This window comes from Erpetoichthys calabaricus, chromosome 4, assembly GCF_900747795.2.
Source record: "Erpetoichthys calabaricus chromosome 4, fErpCal1.3, whole genome shotgun sequence".
Lineage (NCBI taxonomy): Eukaryota > Metazoa > Chordata > Cladistia > Polypteriformes > Polypteridae > Erpetoichthys > Erpetoichthys calabaricus.
Genome location: NC_041397.2, coordinates 247408868 through 247428762, shown reverse-complemented (window position 1 = coordinate 247428762; position 19895 = coordinate 247408868). Strand labels below are relative to the sequence as shown.

The 19895-nt window shown below is 36.9% G+C and overlaps 1 protein-coding gene across 1 annotated transcript in view; it reads right to left on the bottom strand.

Moving 5' to 3' along the window:
• cryl1 (crystallin, lambda 1) overlaps positions 1-19895 on the bottom strand; it is a 135659-nt gene that overhangs the window by 45301 nt on the left and 70463 nt on the right. The window contains exon 5 of the mRNA XM_028800563.2: positions 13074-13268. Coding sequence (XP_028656396.1) covers positions 13074-13268 — 195 coding nt within the window. The remainder of the gene's footprint in view (positions 1-13073; positions 13269-19895) is intronic.

The window sequence follows — 19895 nt, the reverse complement described above, 5'->3', positions numbered from 1 at the left end:
CGCTTTATATGTGCTAAGAGCACATACAGTAATCCCTCCTCCATCGCGGGGGTTGCGTTCCAGAGCCACCCGCGAAATAGGAAAAATCCGCGAAGTAGAAACCATATGTTTATATGGTTATTTTTAGAATGTCATGCTTGGGTCACAGATTTGCGCAGAAACACAGGAGGTTGTAGAGAGACAGGAACGTTATTCAAACACTGCAAACAAACATTTGTCTCTTTTTCAAAAGTTTAAACTGTGCTCCATGACAAGACAGAGATGACAGTTCTGTCTCACAATTAAAAGAATGCAAACATATCTTCCTTTTCAAAGGAGTGCAAAGCAAGCAGTCAAAAAAAAAATCAATAGGGCTTTTTGGCTTTTAAGTATGCGAAGCACCGCCGGTACAAAGCTGTTGAAGGCGGCAGCTCACACCCCCTCTATCAGGAGCAGGAAGAGAGAGAGAGCCACAGAAAAAACAAATAAAGTCAAAAATCAATACGTGCCCTTTGAGCTTTTAAGTATGCGAAGCACCGTGCAGCACGTCCTTCAGGAAGCAGCTGCACACAGCCCCCCTGCTCACACCCCCCTACGTCAGCGCAAGAGAGAGAGAGAGAGAAAGTAAGTTGGGTAGCTTCTCAGCCATCTGCCAATAGCGTCCCTTGTATGAAATCAACTGGGCAAACCAACTGAGGAAGCATGTACCAGAAATTAAAAGACCCATTGTCCGCAGAAACCCGCGAAGCAGCGAAAAATCCGCGATATATATTTAAATATGCTTACATATAAAATCCGCGATGGAGTGAAGCCGCGAAAGGCGAAGCGCGATATAGCGAGGGATCACTGTAATCTGTGTGTACTACCCGACTGAGTGTTTTTTGATGGGTGAGCTCTTATATGATATCTTTTGTAAGTAGGGCGTGTCTTGCAAGAATCTCATGTTCCACGTCCCCGCGAGACGGCCCTGGGGCAATCTCTTGGGACCAAGTCTCATGTTTAAGGTCCCCGTGAGAGCTCCATGGCAAGTCTCTTTTGTCTCGTGGGTCTTTTAAATGCCTTCCGAGAACTTCAGAGAAGATCACGTATCGTAGCCTTGCTTTTGCTTTCCAGGATTTTTATATATATATATATATATATATATATATATATATATATATATATATTAAATAAAATATATATAATAGCACGGGACACCAATTGAGGGCTGCAGGTATAGCTGACAGTCAAGGAAATAGGTATTTTCCCCCTCTTTACAGATGCAGCAAAATGTAACACAGGTGTGCAAAATATTTTTTAATTGCTCCTCTTTATTAATGTATTATGTGTCAAGTCAGCAGCAACCTAAAACACTCACTGTGTATGACACTGCATGTTGGCTGAGGTAGCTAAACGTACACTGTTGACTCTAAAAATGCTCTTTAAAAATTGTGATTTTTAAAGCTGCTACAATCATAAAAGGAAAATAAAAACTGACAGTTATTTTCCAATGTCATTAGAGAGAAAATAAAACTGCTTTTGTTTGCTTTGATGAATACTGAACATAAGAAGGTCTGGGATCTCAGGGTTAAGAATGAACCAGAACAGGATTGGGAGTAGAATAATACCTTTAGGGTTCCAGAGAAATATGTAAAAATCTTCCTAGGTCACCTGTTGATCAAAAAGCAAAGCACTGGCGTGGAAACATCTGTCTAAACTAAATTGTGAAGAAGTGTGTAGTGTAACAGTGAACTACCAAGAAAGATTTTAGCAGAGTCACAATTATGTTTTCTGGGTACTCATTTCAGAATAAAATACCAAAACAACTTTCTCAAATTAAATTTATAACCTCTGAGCATCTAGTATCAGATATTCAGTTCACTTCAAATAAAGGTCATCTTAGGCATTCTCAGAGTATATTTAAATGGTTCACACTTGACTGTGACAATGGAAAATATTGCATTTTGAACAACACTAAGGTGGTAACCTTACTGCTACCTTCCAATTGGGTCAGTCCCACACAACAAGTATTACCAGCCTCTTAGTCATAGAAAGACAGTAATTCCAACCCAGCTGTATTACTTTGTCCCCAAAGTCTAAGCTGTGTCAAAGGGATGCCTAAAGGGACATTCCATTTGTTCCAGTAATTCAGGAAAAAGTAAGCCTGCAACCTCTCAGCTGTTATTTAGATTTTTGTGTGGGTCAATAATGATAGGGTCAACCAATAATACTGAAAAGTTAACTTGTAAGAATAACATTATACTACACCTTTAGACTGTAAAGATAAGGAAACTTGGGTCCCTGAATCTATAAACTATTAGTGCTAATTAGTGCTAAAAGACTTAAATTTAAAACTCTGATTAAACATTACTTTAAGGAAGAGGATTAGGACAGCATGTCTAATTACCATATCAGAGAAAGAAAAAGAAAAATGTAACTGAAGAAAAAAAATTGGGGACACAGTACCAACATATACTACATAAAGAACTGAAACATTAAAGCCATATAAATGAAAAATAACAGATAAATAAGAACAAATAAAAAAACTAATAAAAAGTACAAATAGAAAATACATTTAGAGGAAGAATCACTACATAGGTTCATTAAAAACAATGGATTGTGACAAATGTCGCATGACAGTTTGTAAACTGTATAATTTAATGGATGGGATAAAATCGAGAAAATGGTTTTGGACATTAAAGGAAATGCGATCAAGTGGCTAAAGCACAGAACGTCAAATTGCATTATATTAGATTAGACTAGATAAACTTCATTAATCCCAAGGGAAAATTTAGATGCACACAGCACCAGAAACAAAAGATACTGATTGACAGGACAAATATACAAACAATCAATCAATCATTCAGTCAATCAATAAATAAATGTACATTGTTTAGCAATTACAAAATTAACTTCCGAGTATAAGTATTTCATTTGGTGTGTCGAGAAATAGTAGCAGACCAAAAAGATCCCCAGAGATGCTTCTTAGCACACTGTGTTGGAATGAGTGTGACTAAAAAGTACTCCATGAGAGTGCTTCCTGGAGGGGATGGAAGGGATTTTTCATGATGGCAATTCAATGTTGATACCATCCACTTTTTCAGTGTGTCCAGGGTTTGCCCTGTGATCGAGTAGGCTTTCCTGATAAGATTGTTCAAGCAATGTATATCTTTTGAACTAAAGTTGCTTCCCCAGGAGACCACAGTGTAGAACAATACATTGGCTAATACGTACTGGTAGAACATTTCCAGCAGCTCGCTGCATACATCAAAAGACCCGAGTCTCCTCAGGAAGTACAATGTACGTCTTGAACAGTGCCATTGTGTTGTCAGACCATTCCAGATTGCTGTTTATGTGAATTCCTACGTACTTGTAGCACTGTACAACTTCCACATCCTCCTGCAGAATGGTGGCTGGTCTCAGAGGCTCTTTATCAAGTAATCACAAGCTTATTAGTTCAGTTCCCACATTTAACTCACTGTGTGCTGCCTTGCCATTCCAGGGCCAATTTCTACCTTCTATCTGATGATGCCAGGATTTGCTCTGGCTGGCTAAACACCTAATTGGATAATACTACTTTATGAAAATATTACACTTCATTACAGTTGTACTATAGTGAATGTTGATCGAAAGCACTCCGCATATGTTTGTAGTTAAGAGATTAATTCTTGCACTAGGTACTAATTGAGGTTCAGAAGAGGCAATCATTAAGATTATTTTTTACTGAAAGTAATGATATTTTAGTTAACTTTTTAACAGAAACAATCAACTTATTAAATAATTTATTACAATAGGGGCACGAAGTACACTTTCGAAGTACACATTATGTGCACATAATGTTTTACTACCTTTTTCCCAGTATGATGGTTTAATAATTGTATGCTGGTCAAAGATCACTTGCCTTTATTATAATTACTAGAAGACTCTGCCCCCTGCTCGCTTCGCTCCCCAACCCCAGGGTTTGGTTAACCGGATATACAATTTAAAGAGATTGTTATTTTCAAGGGAATTGTTACATATGCATTATTTTCACTTTAACTTTAAAACTTCAGTTAAAATAATATTTGTAATTAACTTTTCTTCAAGATCGCATTGAATTTTGATTCCATCTTTGGATTTACATTGTGACAACACAATGTATAACTGCCCGTAAGTTAATATTGTTTCTTTGTCTCTAATAAATAAGCTGGCTCCTTCAAATGTTTATCCCTGTGATTTGTTAATTGTCATAGCAAAAGCTATTCTCTCGGGAAACTGTAAATGTTTAAATACAACTGGCATATCAAGATCTCCTTTCGTGTCTAATGTTATTCGCGGAATATGTACTACATTACCTTTCTTGTCACCTGTTAAAACTTTACATGTTAGAATTGTTCGACCAATTTTTAATACAACTAATCTTGTTCCATTGCATAGTCCACCACTCATACATAAATTGCGCAATAACATTACGATATATCCTTCTTTCAACATTAATTCGGCCAGTGGAAGACCGGACGGCGTTAACACTTGTAGATATTCTATGGGATATTGTAAATTGATGTTTTCATCTTCCGTACGATCACCACCAACTGCTTCAGCATAGTCTATTGATATGCATTAAATCAATTTGCAGTGTAACCGATCGACAATTTTCTCGTTAATTCGTTTGACTTCATCGTTTCACGCTGCCATATTTAGATGAATGGGTGATTCTAAACTGGATCTTTGTAAGTGTGTGTGTGTGTGTATTCATAAGTAAGCCCTTAATGGATTGGTGTCTGTCCAGGTTAAGTGTTGGAATGCACCTGATGACCGTGGTCTTGTTTGAAAATAGTTGTAAGTATGGCATGACTTGAAAGAATCTCACGGTAAAAGTCTCCGTCTCGTGGGACTTACTTACAAAAAGTCTCTTCAAAAAGTCACATGTCGTCGCAGGATTAGTATCGCCTCATCCCAAGATTTTTTTATTATAATAGAGAAATTTGAAGAATCAAGTAAACAGTGAATAAAAATAGCTTAATACCATAATACTTCAAAAGCCTTTTAAAGCTGCAAATGTTTGTGCATGTGTGTTTTTCCTGCAAACATTCATTTAGAATAAAATTCCTTTCATAATTGATGAAGAAGAAAAACAAAATAAAACCACACAAAACCACAAGTACAGCGAAATGTATACTTTTTCTTGTTAGTCGTCTCATCTAAAGTGTACAATCAAAAAATTCAGGACTATATTTTATAATGTATATCCAATTATGAATCATAACAATATATGTATGTTAAAATATATATTTTGAAAATTTGTAATTGTAAATGTAAACCATCCAGCATGTCAAAGCATAATAAAACAATAGGCTTACTTTTTTAGCTAAGAACACCAAACAATATTTTCAATTTGGATTTTACTTATTTCTTCACTTCACAGTTCTTAGATTTTTTCATATTCATGATTTATTGTAGTCTGTGTCAAAAGAGAAAACAATAGGTAAATACCTTCAGCTCCTACCAGATATTCTCTACAAGTTTTAATGTAGTCAAGTTTCCAATTAAGGTAGTCAGCCTTGCATGACTAACAAAGAAGTGCATTTCCAGGGCATTAAATGGTGGCTTTTTTTTTGCCCTTTCAAAAACAAAAAAGCATGGTGTAAAGAGTTAATTTTCCGTGTTTACTAAATTTGACCTCAAACTTCATAAATTTTGTTAAACTGTCAATTTTGTGGTGCAGTTTCATTAAACTCCTTAACGTTGCATTTTATTTCAAAAAATCATTTAAAAAGCATTGTATTTTTTATTGCATGAAAAATGACATTTTTATTAAATCTCAAAAGTATAATAATAATAATACAAATAATAACAGTAGTGATGAATACAAATAATAATATGAAATGAACAAAAATAATAGCTAATAATAATACTAATGATGCCAAAACAGTATATAATCTCAAAATGAGTCCTTTTTGTGGTAAATCTTAAAACACAGTGGAAAAAAAAAATCCAACGTCATAGTCTGGACAATAATAGCATGTTTCTTTTCAGATTTTCTTTCCAGATTTATGAGTTTTTGAACAGCACACTGCACAGGTATGAGTTCTGTTTTTTTCTGTTGGAAGTATCTTATATATAAACATCTATGTGTGGAAGTGTGCGTGTCTGTAAGGGCTCCACTTCCGAGGATACACAAGCGAGGCCAGCATGTCGGCAAAGCAAAACCTCCGAAGATAGAGTCACTCACTTAGCGGCTAATGCAGAAGCGAGGCAAGCACATCGGCAAAACAGTATCCCTTTTACCTTTCCCCCCGCCGCTAAAACACAAGCAAGGCGAGCATGCTGGCAAAAGGAAACCTCCGAAGAAAGACAGTCACTTAGCAACTAATGCACAAGCGATGCAAGCACGTCGGCAACACGAAACCTCCTAGGAGAGTGATGCCCAGAGTAGTTCCTTTCAACTACTTGACACCTCTACATTTAAATTTTTTTTCTGACGATTTTAATAGTTTCTAGGACCCTGTGCTTTTTACAGCACGGGCTTACACAGTTACTATAATCCATAAAATGTCTACCAATAAGATGCTCTGGATTGATCCAAGATGTGCTGGGTCGACCACATCTCTTTAGCAGTAGTGTGGACAGTCGATATGCAGCAATGATTTATTCTACAAGCTGGCATGTAAAGTTTGCATGAGATACAGTTTTTTTTTTTTTGTATAAGACAAATGCATTCCAAATGCACTGTTCCACCTATATGGCAATCTTTTTGAAGTATTTTTTATTGTTTCCTCAGCATAACGTGATAGAAAGCCAACTCTTAATATGCACGATCTACACTGCCCATTGTGCTATTGTAGTTGACCACAGCACAAGGCTTCGTAACCTGCTTGTTGCCTGTACAGTGACTATAGCAGCATTATGTACAGCGCTAAGACGACAAATATCTTTCTTGTACTTCAATTTCAGCACATTTTCAAGCACTTTAACATTTTGCCAAGCTGCAAGCACACCTCACTGTAATTCAGCTCTGCCAAAGTCTTCAGGAATACCACTACCATTAGGACACACTGTTCTGTATGCGTCCGTCTTTCTTTGCAGCAAGATGTCAAATAGCTCTGGTGAAGTATAAAAATTGTCCATGGTTACACAGTAACCTTGTTCCAGCAGAGAATCTATCGAAGTCAGCACCAAAGACACAGAAATGCCATATTGATTGTATTTCGGATCAAACGTTCTCCCTTTCAATGTGTACAGACCTGAATTCCAAATGTATCCTATTTTAGATTCACAAAGCTCGTAAAAATGTATGCCAAATCTTGCTCTGTTTGACGTGATCTACTGTATCCATGATAGTCTGCCCTTATAAGCCATGAGACTTTCATCGATGCTGACATCACGGTATGGAATGCAAATTCTCAGAAATTTTGCTACAATGGCCTGGTATATCTCCCAAATTTTCTTCAGTTTGGGTGCTGGATGTGTATTCTCATAAAAGTCTTCATCTTTGGTGAAGTGCGAATAGTTCATAATTCGTGAAAACCTGCACTTAGACATAATTTCTCCAAAGAATGGCTGCACTGACAGCAATTTTACGGTTCTAATGCTTATGCAAGACGCATCTGTACAGTTGCCTAAGTGACACTTAGGACTAATGCTTTTAGCACGGTTTTTGCAGCCCGAGTAATGCTTGGGTCTACTGCTAAGGATGTTAAGCAGCTTATGCTTTTCCAGTAGCAAGAAAAATCCATCCATCCATCCAGTTTCCAACCTACTGAATCCGAACACAGGGTCACGGGGGTCTGCTGGAGCCAATCCCAGCCAACACAGGGCACAAGGCAGGAACCAATCCTGGGCAGGGTGCCAACCCACCGCAGGACACACACAAACACACCCACACACCAAGCACACACTAGGGACAATTTAGAATCGCCAATCCACCTAACCTGCATGTCTTTGGACTGTGGGAGGAAACCGGAGCGCCCGGAGGAAACCCACGCAGGCACGGGGAGAACATGCAAACTCCACACAGGGAGGACCCGGGAAGCGAACCCAGGTCCCCAGATATCCCAACTGCGAGGCAGCAGCGCTACCCACTGCGCCACCGTGCCGCCCAGCAAGAAAAATGTTCATTGTATATATTAGTTATTCTTCATGTTTTGTATATATATGCAAAAGAACAAAATACTTCCAATCTGTGCAGAAGGAAAAAGAATGAAGGTTACATCATCTTGAAGCAAAATAGTCAGTCAGTCAGTCAGTCATTGTCCAACCCGCCATATCCTAACACAGGGTCACGGGGGTCTACTGGAGCCAATCCCAGCCAACACAGGGCGCAAGGCAGGAACAAATCCCGGGCAGGGTGCCAGCCCACAGCAGGAAGCAAAATAGTTTCAAACGTTATTTGCAGACAAAATCTGAAAAAGCAACATATAGCAAACCGAGTCAAGCTTCACCTTGCTCTCAATAAGCGGATAAACACCTGTCTGTCAAAAAAGAGTCTATAGGCCCAAATGCATACAGTATATCCTACAGTGGAAGGTTCTAGTATCTCTGTTAAGCAGTTTAGTGTATTCTCTTCCATGTTTTAAGGCAGTGCCACTTAATCCTGAGAGGACAAGGTAAATGTGAATATATATAAAACAATTTTATATGATCAAGTTCTTTCTATGATGATATACATTATTTACAATATGTCCTGATGACAGTAAAAATATCTGGAATGACAACATCCCCAGCCATTGGTTTGTAGGATTTGCAGAGCAAGGCTATAATTTGAACCATATAATTCCATCTCTCCCAATCCCTACAACTAGAAAAATCAAGCAATTATTAAACATTCAGGAGTGGTGCCTGAGAATCCTGCATTCCTTTAATATCTGCTGTGGAAGATCAGCCTCGACACAGACAGATACTGAGGCACACAAAGTCCAAAACACACACTGTTTATTTTCAGTTCTTCCGTTACAGCACACACAGTGCACAAAGCACCACAAATAGTTCACAGTCCTCTCTTTTCTTGTTCTCTTCTTCTTCTTTTCTCTCTGCCACCTCCACTCCTCTCCCGCAAGCTCTGTCCTCTGCCTCCCGACTCCTCGAATGGAGAGAGGCAGCCCCTTTTATAATGCACCTGGATGTGCTCCAAGTGCTCCATGATGACCTTCCTGTAGTCCAAGACTCCATAGTCATCTGGGCTCTGATCCCGTGGCCCTGATGCAAACCAGGGCGGCTGCCCTCTTGTGTCCCGGGGTAGGTATTGTCCCTCTCCCGGTCCTTCCATCTTCCAGGCGTCCCGGCTGGGCAGGATCCCCAGCACTCGGCCACACTACACTTGTACAACTTATGCCAAGGAGCAGTGAAACTACTCTGGTATCTTGTGGTGGCCCAACCCACTATTAAGACAATTTAGTGAAGAAATAAGTAAAATCCAAATTGAAAATATTTTTTGGTGTTCTCATTTTCTGATCTCTGCAATGATCTATTTTAAATTACTTCAAATTTCTTTTAAAATGGAGAAAGAAAAATGATTCCTTCCTGAAAAAAGGTTTAATCAAAGTCAGAAAGAAAATTTAACTACAAACAGAATACTCACAAGGTAAAATTTGTAATGAAATGTTTGAAAATAGCCTCATTTAGTTAGTGATATTGTAGGTAAAATGATTAAAAAGTATTTCTAGCAAGACATTGAGGAGGCATTTAAACAAAAAACAACAAAGGCTGATCACACCAGGATTTTTCAAAATTTACTGATTTGCTTTTCCATCTGTAAAATGTGCAGACTAGACGAAAATATGTTGGTAAATTATTCAGTATGAAAGAGTTTTGCTTTGATGCTGTACCCTGAAACAGCCTGGCATCCAGGATTGTTTTGTACCTTGTTATGATATTGCTTGGGCAGGTTGCAGGACTACACAAGTCTGTAATTGAAGCTTGTTCAGAACAATTAATGGGTGATCAAAGTGACCTGGCAAGATAACTGAATTGCAGGGTACTTATGTGTTTCTTTAGAAAGGACAAAGTACAATGGAAAGTTCCCTGATTAGATTAACTTTGAATTGAAAGTTAGAAGACAAGTCTATCTTTGCATTTACTGACAAGAAAAAAAAGTGAACATTGTAAAATGATTCTGCTGACAACAATAAATAGTTATTCATCAGTGTATGTCTCCATAGAAAGTTCCTTGCTTTCAGGTACTACAATCAGCAGCATATAAAGCACATTATAATTACACAATTTCAGGATGTGCAACAAAATTCCTTAAAATGGAACAAAGGCAAACAATTTAACACAGATTTAAAATCCACACTGTGGCAAGCGAAAAATCATTGCTCACATACATATCTGAACAGTCATTTTATTAGTTTTTATTTTTAACTATTTTTAATTAATATAAAATCTATACCTAGTTAACTTTGTTTGAAGTTATATAAATGGGTGGTTAATACTATTGTTAAGTAAATCAAGCTATAGCAGTTAATGAATACAATAAGTTGCCATAATTTCTGGAACAGACATGAAACTAAATATTAAATATTAAACTTAAGAAAATGAAAATACAATATGTGTATGGAGAATATTTACAGTAAATTACTGCAACAGACTTGTGCATTTCTGCATTCCAATAAGAAATACGTATGTGGCCCACTGGGGGAGTAGCTGTTAAAGGAGTGCAGAGAAGAGTAGAAAGAGCAGAAAATTCAGGAACTGAAGGAAAAAAGCGGTTGTCCCAGCTTGGTAAACTGCAAGTGAACCTAAAGATCTTATTGGGGATTCTTTACTCATTATCATATATACAGTACTGGCCAAAACTTTTGGCAGTGACACAAATGGTGTGTTTTGCAAATTTGTTGCTTCAGGATTTTCAGATTATTTTTTGACATGTTTTTATGGTATATTGAAGAATAATAGGTTGAAGAAGGTTTCAAAGGCTTTTATTGGCAAATACATCAAATTTATGTAAAGAATCAATATTAACTGTGTTGACCTTTCTTCTTCATAACTTCTGCAATGCTGGATATCAGCTTCTGGGCCAACTCCTGACTGAGGGTGATCCATTATTGCCTTTTTAGTGCTTGATCATAATGTGTGGGCTTCTGCTTGTCCACCCACATTTTGAGAATTGACCACAGGTTCTCAATGGGATTAAGGTTTAGGGAGTTTCCTGGACATGGGTCCAAACTTTCAATGTTATGATGTCTGAGCCACTTCATTTTCACTTTTGCCTTGTGACATGGTGCTCCATCATACTGGAATATACACAGATCATCACTGAATTACACCTGGATTGTTGGGAGAAGTTGGTCTTGGAGGACGTTTTGATACCATTCTTTATGGCAGTGTTCTTAGACAGAATTGTGAGTGGGCCCACATCCTTGGATGTGAAGCAACCCCACACATGGATTGTCTGAGAATACTTCACTGTTGGCATGACACAGGACTCCTGGTAGTGTTCACCTTTTCCTTTTCGGACAATCAATTTTCCAGATGTTCCAAACAGTCAGAAGGAGGATTCATCCTGAATAATAACTTTGCACCAGTCGTCTGCTGTCCAATCCTTGTACTTCCAGCAGAATTTCAATCTGTTCTTGATGTTTTTCTTGGAAAGAAGTGGCTTTTTTGCCTCACTTTGCGTGCAGATGCAGTCACACCCAACTGCTGCCAATACTGAGCAAGCTCTGCACTGGCGGCAACACGATTCTGTAGCTGACTCCTCAGGAGGAGATGTTCCTGGCTCTTGCTGGACACTTTTAGCTGATCATTTTGTGCCAGTGCCAAAATAAGTGAAAATTGGTTTTTGTGATAAAGTTAACTTTTTATGCTAATAACGCTCTTTGCAATGAATTAATATGCATCTGACCACTTTGCACAATAATATAAAAACAATGTGAATTGCCACCACAAAAACTGAATCTGTAAATTTTGGAAAATGCAACATCTATCTGTTTTACTGCCAAAACATTTGGCCACTACTGTACACCAATCAATCACAACATTAAAACCACTGACAGGCAAAGTGAATAACTTAATTATCCTGTTACAATGGCACCTGTCAAGGCGTGGGATACAGTATATTAGGCAGCTCTTGAAGGTGATGTTTTAAGCGAATGGGCATAAGTAGAGATCTGAGCAACTTTAACAAATAGTGATGGCAAGATGACTGTGTCACAGCATCTCCAAAATCACAGGTCTTGTGGAGTTTTCCTGGTATGCAGTGCTTAATACCTACCAAAAATGGTCCACTGGGCATGTGGGCATCAGAACTGGACCATGGAGCAATGGACCAAGATGGCTGGATCTGCTGAATCACATTTTCTTTTAGATCATGACAGCCGTTTGCATTGTTTTTCTGGGGAAGTGATGGGAGCAGGGTGCACTATGGGAAAAAGGCAAGCCAGTGGAAGCAGTGTGATGCTTTGGGCAATGTTCTGCTGGGAAACTCTGCACCCTGGCATCCATGTGGGCATTACTTTGACACATTCCGCCGACCTAAACATTGTTGCAGAACACGTACACGCCTTCATGCCAATGATATTCCCTGATGGCAGTGGCTTCTTTCAGCAGGATCAGGCACTATGCCACACTGCAAAAATTATTCAGGAATGGTTTGAGGAACATGATAAAGAGTTCAAGGTATTGAACTCAATTCTATCAAACAGTTGTGGGGTGTACTGAAAACAAGTCCAATCCATTGAATCTCCACCTTGCAACTTACAGGACTTAAAGATTCTACTGGTAACATCTTGTTGCCAGATACCACAGCACACCTTCAAAGGTGTGGAATCCATTCCTCAATGGGTCAGAGCTGTATTGGCAGCACAAGGGGGACCTACATAATATTAGACAGATATTTTTCATTTTTGTGGCTGATCAGTATATATGATTTAAAATATAAAAAATATTGTGACAAAACATGGCATTATCTAGCCCTACTAAATACTGTCATGACTTATTTACATTGGAGTAGTCAGAATGGGAAATTACAGTTTTAACAAGGTTCCATAGGTTTTTACAAAAATTCATGTTTTACAGGAATGTATATTTTTGTTGAAGCATACACCTTAAAAATACTTAGCTCAACATACTTATGCAGATTCATTTTCCAGGGTAAAAGACTGTTTAGTACTCAGACTATTGACTCAGGTAGTACCAACCTTGACAAGTCTCCAGGCTTCAGCAATAACTGCATACTGTATGCGATTTAGGGCAAAACCATCAATCTCACGCCTTAATCTGACTGGAGATTGGCCAACCTCTTTCATCATATTGTATGTCAAATCCACTACAGTAGAGTCAGTTTCTGGATGAGGTACAAGTTCCACCAGCTTTACATAGTATGGAGGGTTCACCTGAGACAGCAAAATTAAACATATTTACCTTTAGAAAACAAAGGTTATGAAGCAATTGTCCAATTCATCTTAGCCATTTTAATAAGACTTTTGGAAGAGCAATCAACTAACAAAAATGTTATCAACTTATTTTACATAACCTTAAGTTACTTTACATTATTTTAAATTACATTACAATTTGCTTACAGTACATCACCACAGTTAGAAGCCTTAAGAATACGAAAGATTATTCTGAACGTAAATCATCAACATTAAAAGTCTATAAAAACTGAAATTTCAGGTTTTGTTAACATAAAATGTTGAAAAAAAGATTAATTATGGAAAACCATTTTCACCTTTAATAAGTGATAATTATCAAATTCAAACTTCTGCTGCCCTCTACCAGGTATTGAAGTTGGAGAAGAATTTCACTTTTCAATAAGGAAAGAATCGGAAGTATACAACAAACCCAACCAAGAAATGTCTTGAAAAAATAAGAGTATTGACATAGAAAGGCCCCGTAAGACCTTGGTCTTCAATCCAATAAAACATCTACAGGTTAACCTAAAGAACCATATGCACAGTAAATCTCCCTGCAATTTGACCAAGTATGAATTTTCCTTAAAAATAGGGTAGAATAAAATAGTTAAATTCAAGCATGCCCATCTGAACACACTACTGTAATCACAGAGTAAGATTCTTCCAATCTGCAAGTAATCTCCAAATGCAAAAGAACAATTTAATGCCTCACACTGGCAATTCTGTAGCATGGTACCAGGTTATTATAGTTTTGCCTTTTTATACTAGTTATTATTTCTATTTTTATCTGACCTTACTTGTAGTACTAGGGTGTTATACCGTGTTAGCCATTATGAATGTAGAGAAAAGCCAAGCAAAATGACACCTTTTATTGGCTAACTAAAAAGATTTCAATATGCAAGCTTTTGAGGCAACTCAGGCCCCTTCTTCAGGCAAGATGTAAACATCTTGATTACATCTTGCCTGAAGAAGGGGCCTGAGTTGCCTCGAAAGCTTGCATATTGTAATCTTCTTACTTAGTCAATAAAAGGTGTCATTTTGCTTGACCTTACTTGGAAATTCAGTTTAGTTTTAGTTTTCCTTCATTGTATATTTTTAGTTTTAATTTAGTTTTTATTTCACAAAGACTATTACCTAAGCAATAGGAGTTTTTCTATTCACTTGGGTGAGTTCTCATCTTCTTTAGTCCTTCTTACTTGCGGGGTTCTGCAGGGTTCCATCCTTGGACCAGTTCTCTTTTTGATATACATGTTACCTTTTGGCTTGATTGTCAAGAAGTATGGCTTTTCCTTTTACTGTTAGGCTGATGACACTCTGTTAAATCTATTTACTACTAAAATCAAAGCAGAGCGAGACAATACAGACCCTTCATCCATGCTTGAATGATATTAAAACCTGGATGGCAATTAATTTTCTTAAACTAAATGATAATAAAACTGAGACTGTGGTGTTCAAAAGCTCAGAATACTTGAGGGTCCCTGATGTTGCTGTTGGGCACCTTGCCACATATCATAAACCTTCATTTAGGAACCTAGGCAAAATGTTTGACAGCTCATTCAAACTTGACAGATATATTTTGTAGTTAAATTCAGCTTTTTCCAGCTAAGACTTTTCGCTAAGGTAAAGACTTTTCTTACTTTTAGTAATCTTGAAAAGGCAATCCATGTTTTATAACATCTTGTTTGGACTACTGCAATTCTTTGTATGTAGGTGTTGATCAGGCCTTGTTACAATGTCTACAACTAGTCCAGAACGCTGCTGCTCACGTATTGACCAGATCTTGTAAGTGTGTTATTTTACTAATGCTGACCTCGCTCCATTGGCTTCTGGTCCGCTTTAGAATCAATTTTAAAATTCTATTACTTGTTTTTAAATGTTTGAAGTGCTGAGGGAGAGGCTGAAGCAAAGGGGGGATTGTGCTATTGAGGTGGCTGCTTCTTTTCTTTGGAATGGCTTGCCTAGTAAGTCTGCCCCAACGTTGGCCATTTTTAAGTTATCATTTCGTCTTTTCGCTGGCATTTGATGCTGTAAGAGGTTGACATTATGTTTGTATATGCTGGCTCATGTACATTCATGATTATAAATATGTATTAATGAGTGTGGGTATTTAGAGTTTATCTTTTATGTAATGGTTGGCTATGTTTGCAATTCTGTGATGTGTGTATATATATTTTAACTGTTTCTTTTACCCTTTCTTGTACAGCACTTTGGTTCAGATTCGGCTGTTGTATACTGTATGTACTTTATAAATAAAGTTTGACTTGACTTGATAGAAAATGTGCGCCCAGTGACTTCCTGAATCATCAGGTGGCATCAGATTTTAATCTCAGCCATACTATGCTTTGTTTTGTGTGCAATTCTGAACAAAACTGATGTCAGAGTGCTCATACTCCAATCCACTGAAGAAGAGGAAGAGGGAATGGAGGTTAGAAATGTCAGAATTTCTGTGTATCAGTCTAGTATTGAGTGATTACTGTTTTTCCATCATTTTTAATTTTTTCCACCTGTTTCTGATTAAGTCTTTGCTTGCATTTCATGATGCTTCAGTTATTGAGCAGGGAATATATTTCAGAAGTAAACAAGTACGTGCACCATCTTCATTTAAAGATGACGGAAAAATAACTTTATATACTTCAAGTATATATGCCAACAATTTTCAAATTGCTATCGGGGCGGTCAAGGTGGTGCCTATGTGTTTGGAACAGAGCAAAGATAGGTCATAATGAACAGGCTTATTCTTTTCATTATCTCATTGCACTTTTGTTTTTTCTCACTGTTGCAAAGGCTTCCATGTGCCTTAGTAAACAACACTACACTGTATTCATCTAAATGAAAGACAAACTCTTGTTTAGAAAAGTATGGCTTTGTCTTAAGGCGTGTGTCTGTCATTTCTTTTGCTTTTGTCTAATAAACAATAGGGGGTTGATTCTATGCTTACTTATATTCATTGGCTTAATTGTTTATTCAATTGTGATACTACTGTATGTTTACTTCATATCACTTTACACAACTTTATTACATTCCACCAAAGGACCAAAAATGTCACATTATAACAAAAGTATTGCTAACTTGTTTTTTTTCAGTTGAATTATGATGATTTTTTTTGTAGGTGACTTCAGGGCTGGGTTAATAAAGCAGTACTTTATATTAACTCATAATCATAATCATCACTGATTAAGTGAGGTTTTTGGAAATGCATGAACAATTTGATTGTATGTTATGTCTGAGTATCATAAAGTTGCTTGTTCATCTCCAAGATGCATAATTTTTGGGAAACACACCCCAGTTCAATAGCAACCATGGACTGAAAGAACATCCCCAGCGGCTTTAAAACAGCAGGACATGAGCCTTCTTAGGCCCTTTTTTATAGCAGTTTGTACTGTCTACCAAATCTACTCTACTGTTCAAATGGACCCCTATATATTTATAGGTCTTTACTAACTCATTATGGGAAATGACTTCAGAGGTACCCTGACACTTCTGAAATTTACCGCCAACTCCTTTATTTTGATAATGTGCAGAGACAGGAACTTTTTTCTGTACCCTATTGGTACACCACGGAGATGTGTCCTTTCCCCACTACTCTTCTCACTTTATACAAATGAGTGAACCTCTGGCAATTTGTCTGTCAAACATCTTAAATTGCAGATGATATAACACTAATAGGCACTAATAGGCATCATTTCAAAGAATGATGAGTCCATATACTGTACAGACAAAAGTAAGTGTCATAAACAAAATTTGGGTTGGGGTTTCCAATACTGATGTCACTCACAGAAGCATGCTCATAACCTGTCCACATATTGCTCAGCACAACACACATCTCTATACTTGGTGACACCACAGAACTAATCGTTGGTAGGGAACAACTTGTTACCTGCAAAATACGTTCCAGCTTGTCACAAACTAGACTAAGAAAAGGAAGACACAGAAGACATTTTGATGGATATTCAAGTGTTAACATTAATAAAGCAAAAAGTACTCTATCAAGAGGAGATGATGTTTAGGTAACATGCTAGCCACTGCATAACACCGAGAAGGAAAAATCAACCATATAGAAAGAAAGAACTGATTGCAGAACACATACATTTTAAATAAGCATGTATATGTATCTTACAACTTATGATCAAATATTTCTCTTTGTTCAGTGCTGAAAGTTACAGTTTGCTAAAGAAGGCTGAATACTTAATTGTTCAAAGTAACAAAATTACCCCTAATGTTTATAAGCTGACAACATTAACTTGCCAAATGGAATCTCTGAAAGCAAACAATTACGTTTTAGGATTACACTATTTTGTGTACGCCTTTATAATCCTATGCAGGATTAACTACTTGCTGAAAATGCTGCTATTAAGTTTTATTTTAGATGTGTCATATGCTAAGATAATAAAGAAAATGTAAGTTAACTTTATAAGGGTAAATTACTTAGAAAACCACTTAAAATATAAATCATCAACACTGTATGTGGATCTCTTTTATTAACACATACCTGCAAAAAGAAAAAAAGATATCAAATATACTGCCAAGCTTCACTCTCCTTTGAAGACAAAAATGTAATAAAATATACAGATATTTTAAAACATGGGTTATAGCCAGGAGGCATGGATGGTACACTACTTGCCAACTAACAACAGATCTTCAGTATATCTTGGAAAATGGTGCGACTTTCAAGAAAGTTGCAAAGGTTTCACTCGTTTTAATCTCCACCAAACCAATGGATAGTTTAATAAATAAGCTAAAGATAGTTTAACCTTAGCTGCCACATAAAGCTTCTCTTGATATAAGTATCATTGACTTACTTCATGAAAATTTGCAATGATAAACTTGGCAGTGTAAGACTACAGATTTCAAAATGAGTTTTGAAATGTAGTTGTGAAGTCAATCTCTTCACTTACTGTGTGTACCACCTTAGTAATTTCAACTCAAAATAATATAACATTCTCAAATCCATTTTATCCACTTCAGGTTCATGGCACCACATTTGGACAGAATCAGTTGCAAGGAACATAGAGGAAATTCTACTTTAGATTTCTAAATTAAAACTGGTCTTAAGAGAGGAACCCAAGCGGTGAAGAGTTGTTTAAACCAAACATTGACAAAAGCTAGTCTTCTTTTGCTGAAAAGTATAATATGTTTTTCTTTCTATTCACAAGTGACATGTATAAGCTATTTTGCAATGTGTGTGTAATTGCAAGATGTGGATCAATACTTGACAACTGTCTTTGCTTGAAAAACAAACATATTTGGAAAGTTTTTATGATTTTATTTTCCATTGGAGCTCAGTGCCCCATAGGATTCATTGTACAGTAAAACACCAGGAATGACTATATATCTCTTTTTTTTTTATAATTTATTTGAAACGCTTAACTGTAGAACATAATTTTGTGTGGCAAATACATATAAACCATGTCTGAAAAGAAATAACTGACTTGGAAAATACCAAACATATTCTTTAAAATATTTTATTAATGCTTATATTCCACAGTCGGCTTCTGAATTGATACATTTTAAACAAAGAGGCATTTTGTGACCAGTCATTGAGGATCTGTCTAGTGACAGGCTGCTCGCAAACTATTCACTCTTGTCATAGGAATTTATTCGTGAGCAGGAACAAATCAGTTCACTGCAGCTTAACTGAAGTGCTAAAGCGCATTCGTGTCCTGCATGATGTCATCAGAGTCTTTTGCGTCGCTAGTATATGTTTAAAATGCATGCAAAAGAACCACTTTTAATATGTTTATGCCCCTGGGGACATTCACAAATTAATCACACAGAACTGAACCTTATAAAAATATTATTCTAACTTCTAACAATCTGCTTTCAACTTTACTTTAGTGCACACTATCTCATTGTTCATTGATTGTAACAAGAAAAACAAGAAAAAGGTACTAGAATCAAGCAAAATTATCTGCCAATATAGTGAGAAAGTTTAACTTGTTAACTTGTTAAATTTTCTAAAAATGAGATTATATAGCTTACACATACAAATCTACTCAAGTCAGTTATTCTTAAAATAAGAAAAACAAGATCTATTATCTCTTTTCAAGATTGTCTGGCTTGTTAAGATTTCATTTTTTGCAGTGCATAAAAAACAGACACAGAAAGATCTTGTTCAGAAGTAAAGACTTTAAATAAAATGGCACATAGAATACATTGTACCTGCAAAGAATTATATTGTCCGCTTTAACCTAAACTGAAAAGACTTTCACATCCAGCAGCCTACCCCAACCTCCTTTTGAAAAATACAGTTTTAGGTAAATTTTTGAATAACTATTTACACATCATTTTGTTTTGTTTTTTTAATACAGTATATGTATCATATGCATTAACAGGCAGAACATAGTGGCAGTGAATACAATTCCTGCCTTACAAATCCAGGATCCTGGTTCCTCTCTTGTCTGCACTGGTCTTTAATTAAGTTTTCCGGTTTCCTCCAACAGTCTAACAATATGCACGTTAGGTTAATTGGCAAATATAAACTGTTCCTGTTTGAGTTTGAGTGCTTGCATAAGTGGACTCTGTGATGGTTTGGCACTCTGTCCAGAACTAGATCTACCCTTGCATGCAATCCTGTCAGGAAATGAGCCAGTGTTCAAAACTCTGAATTGG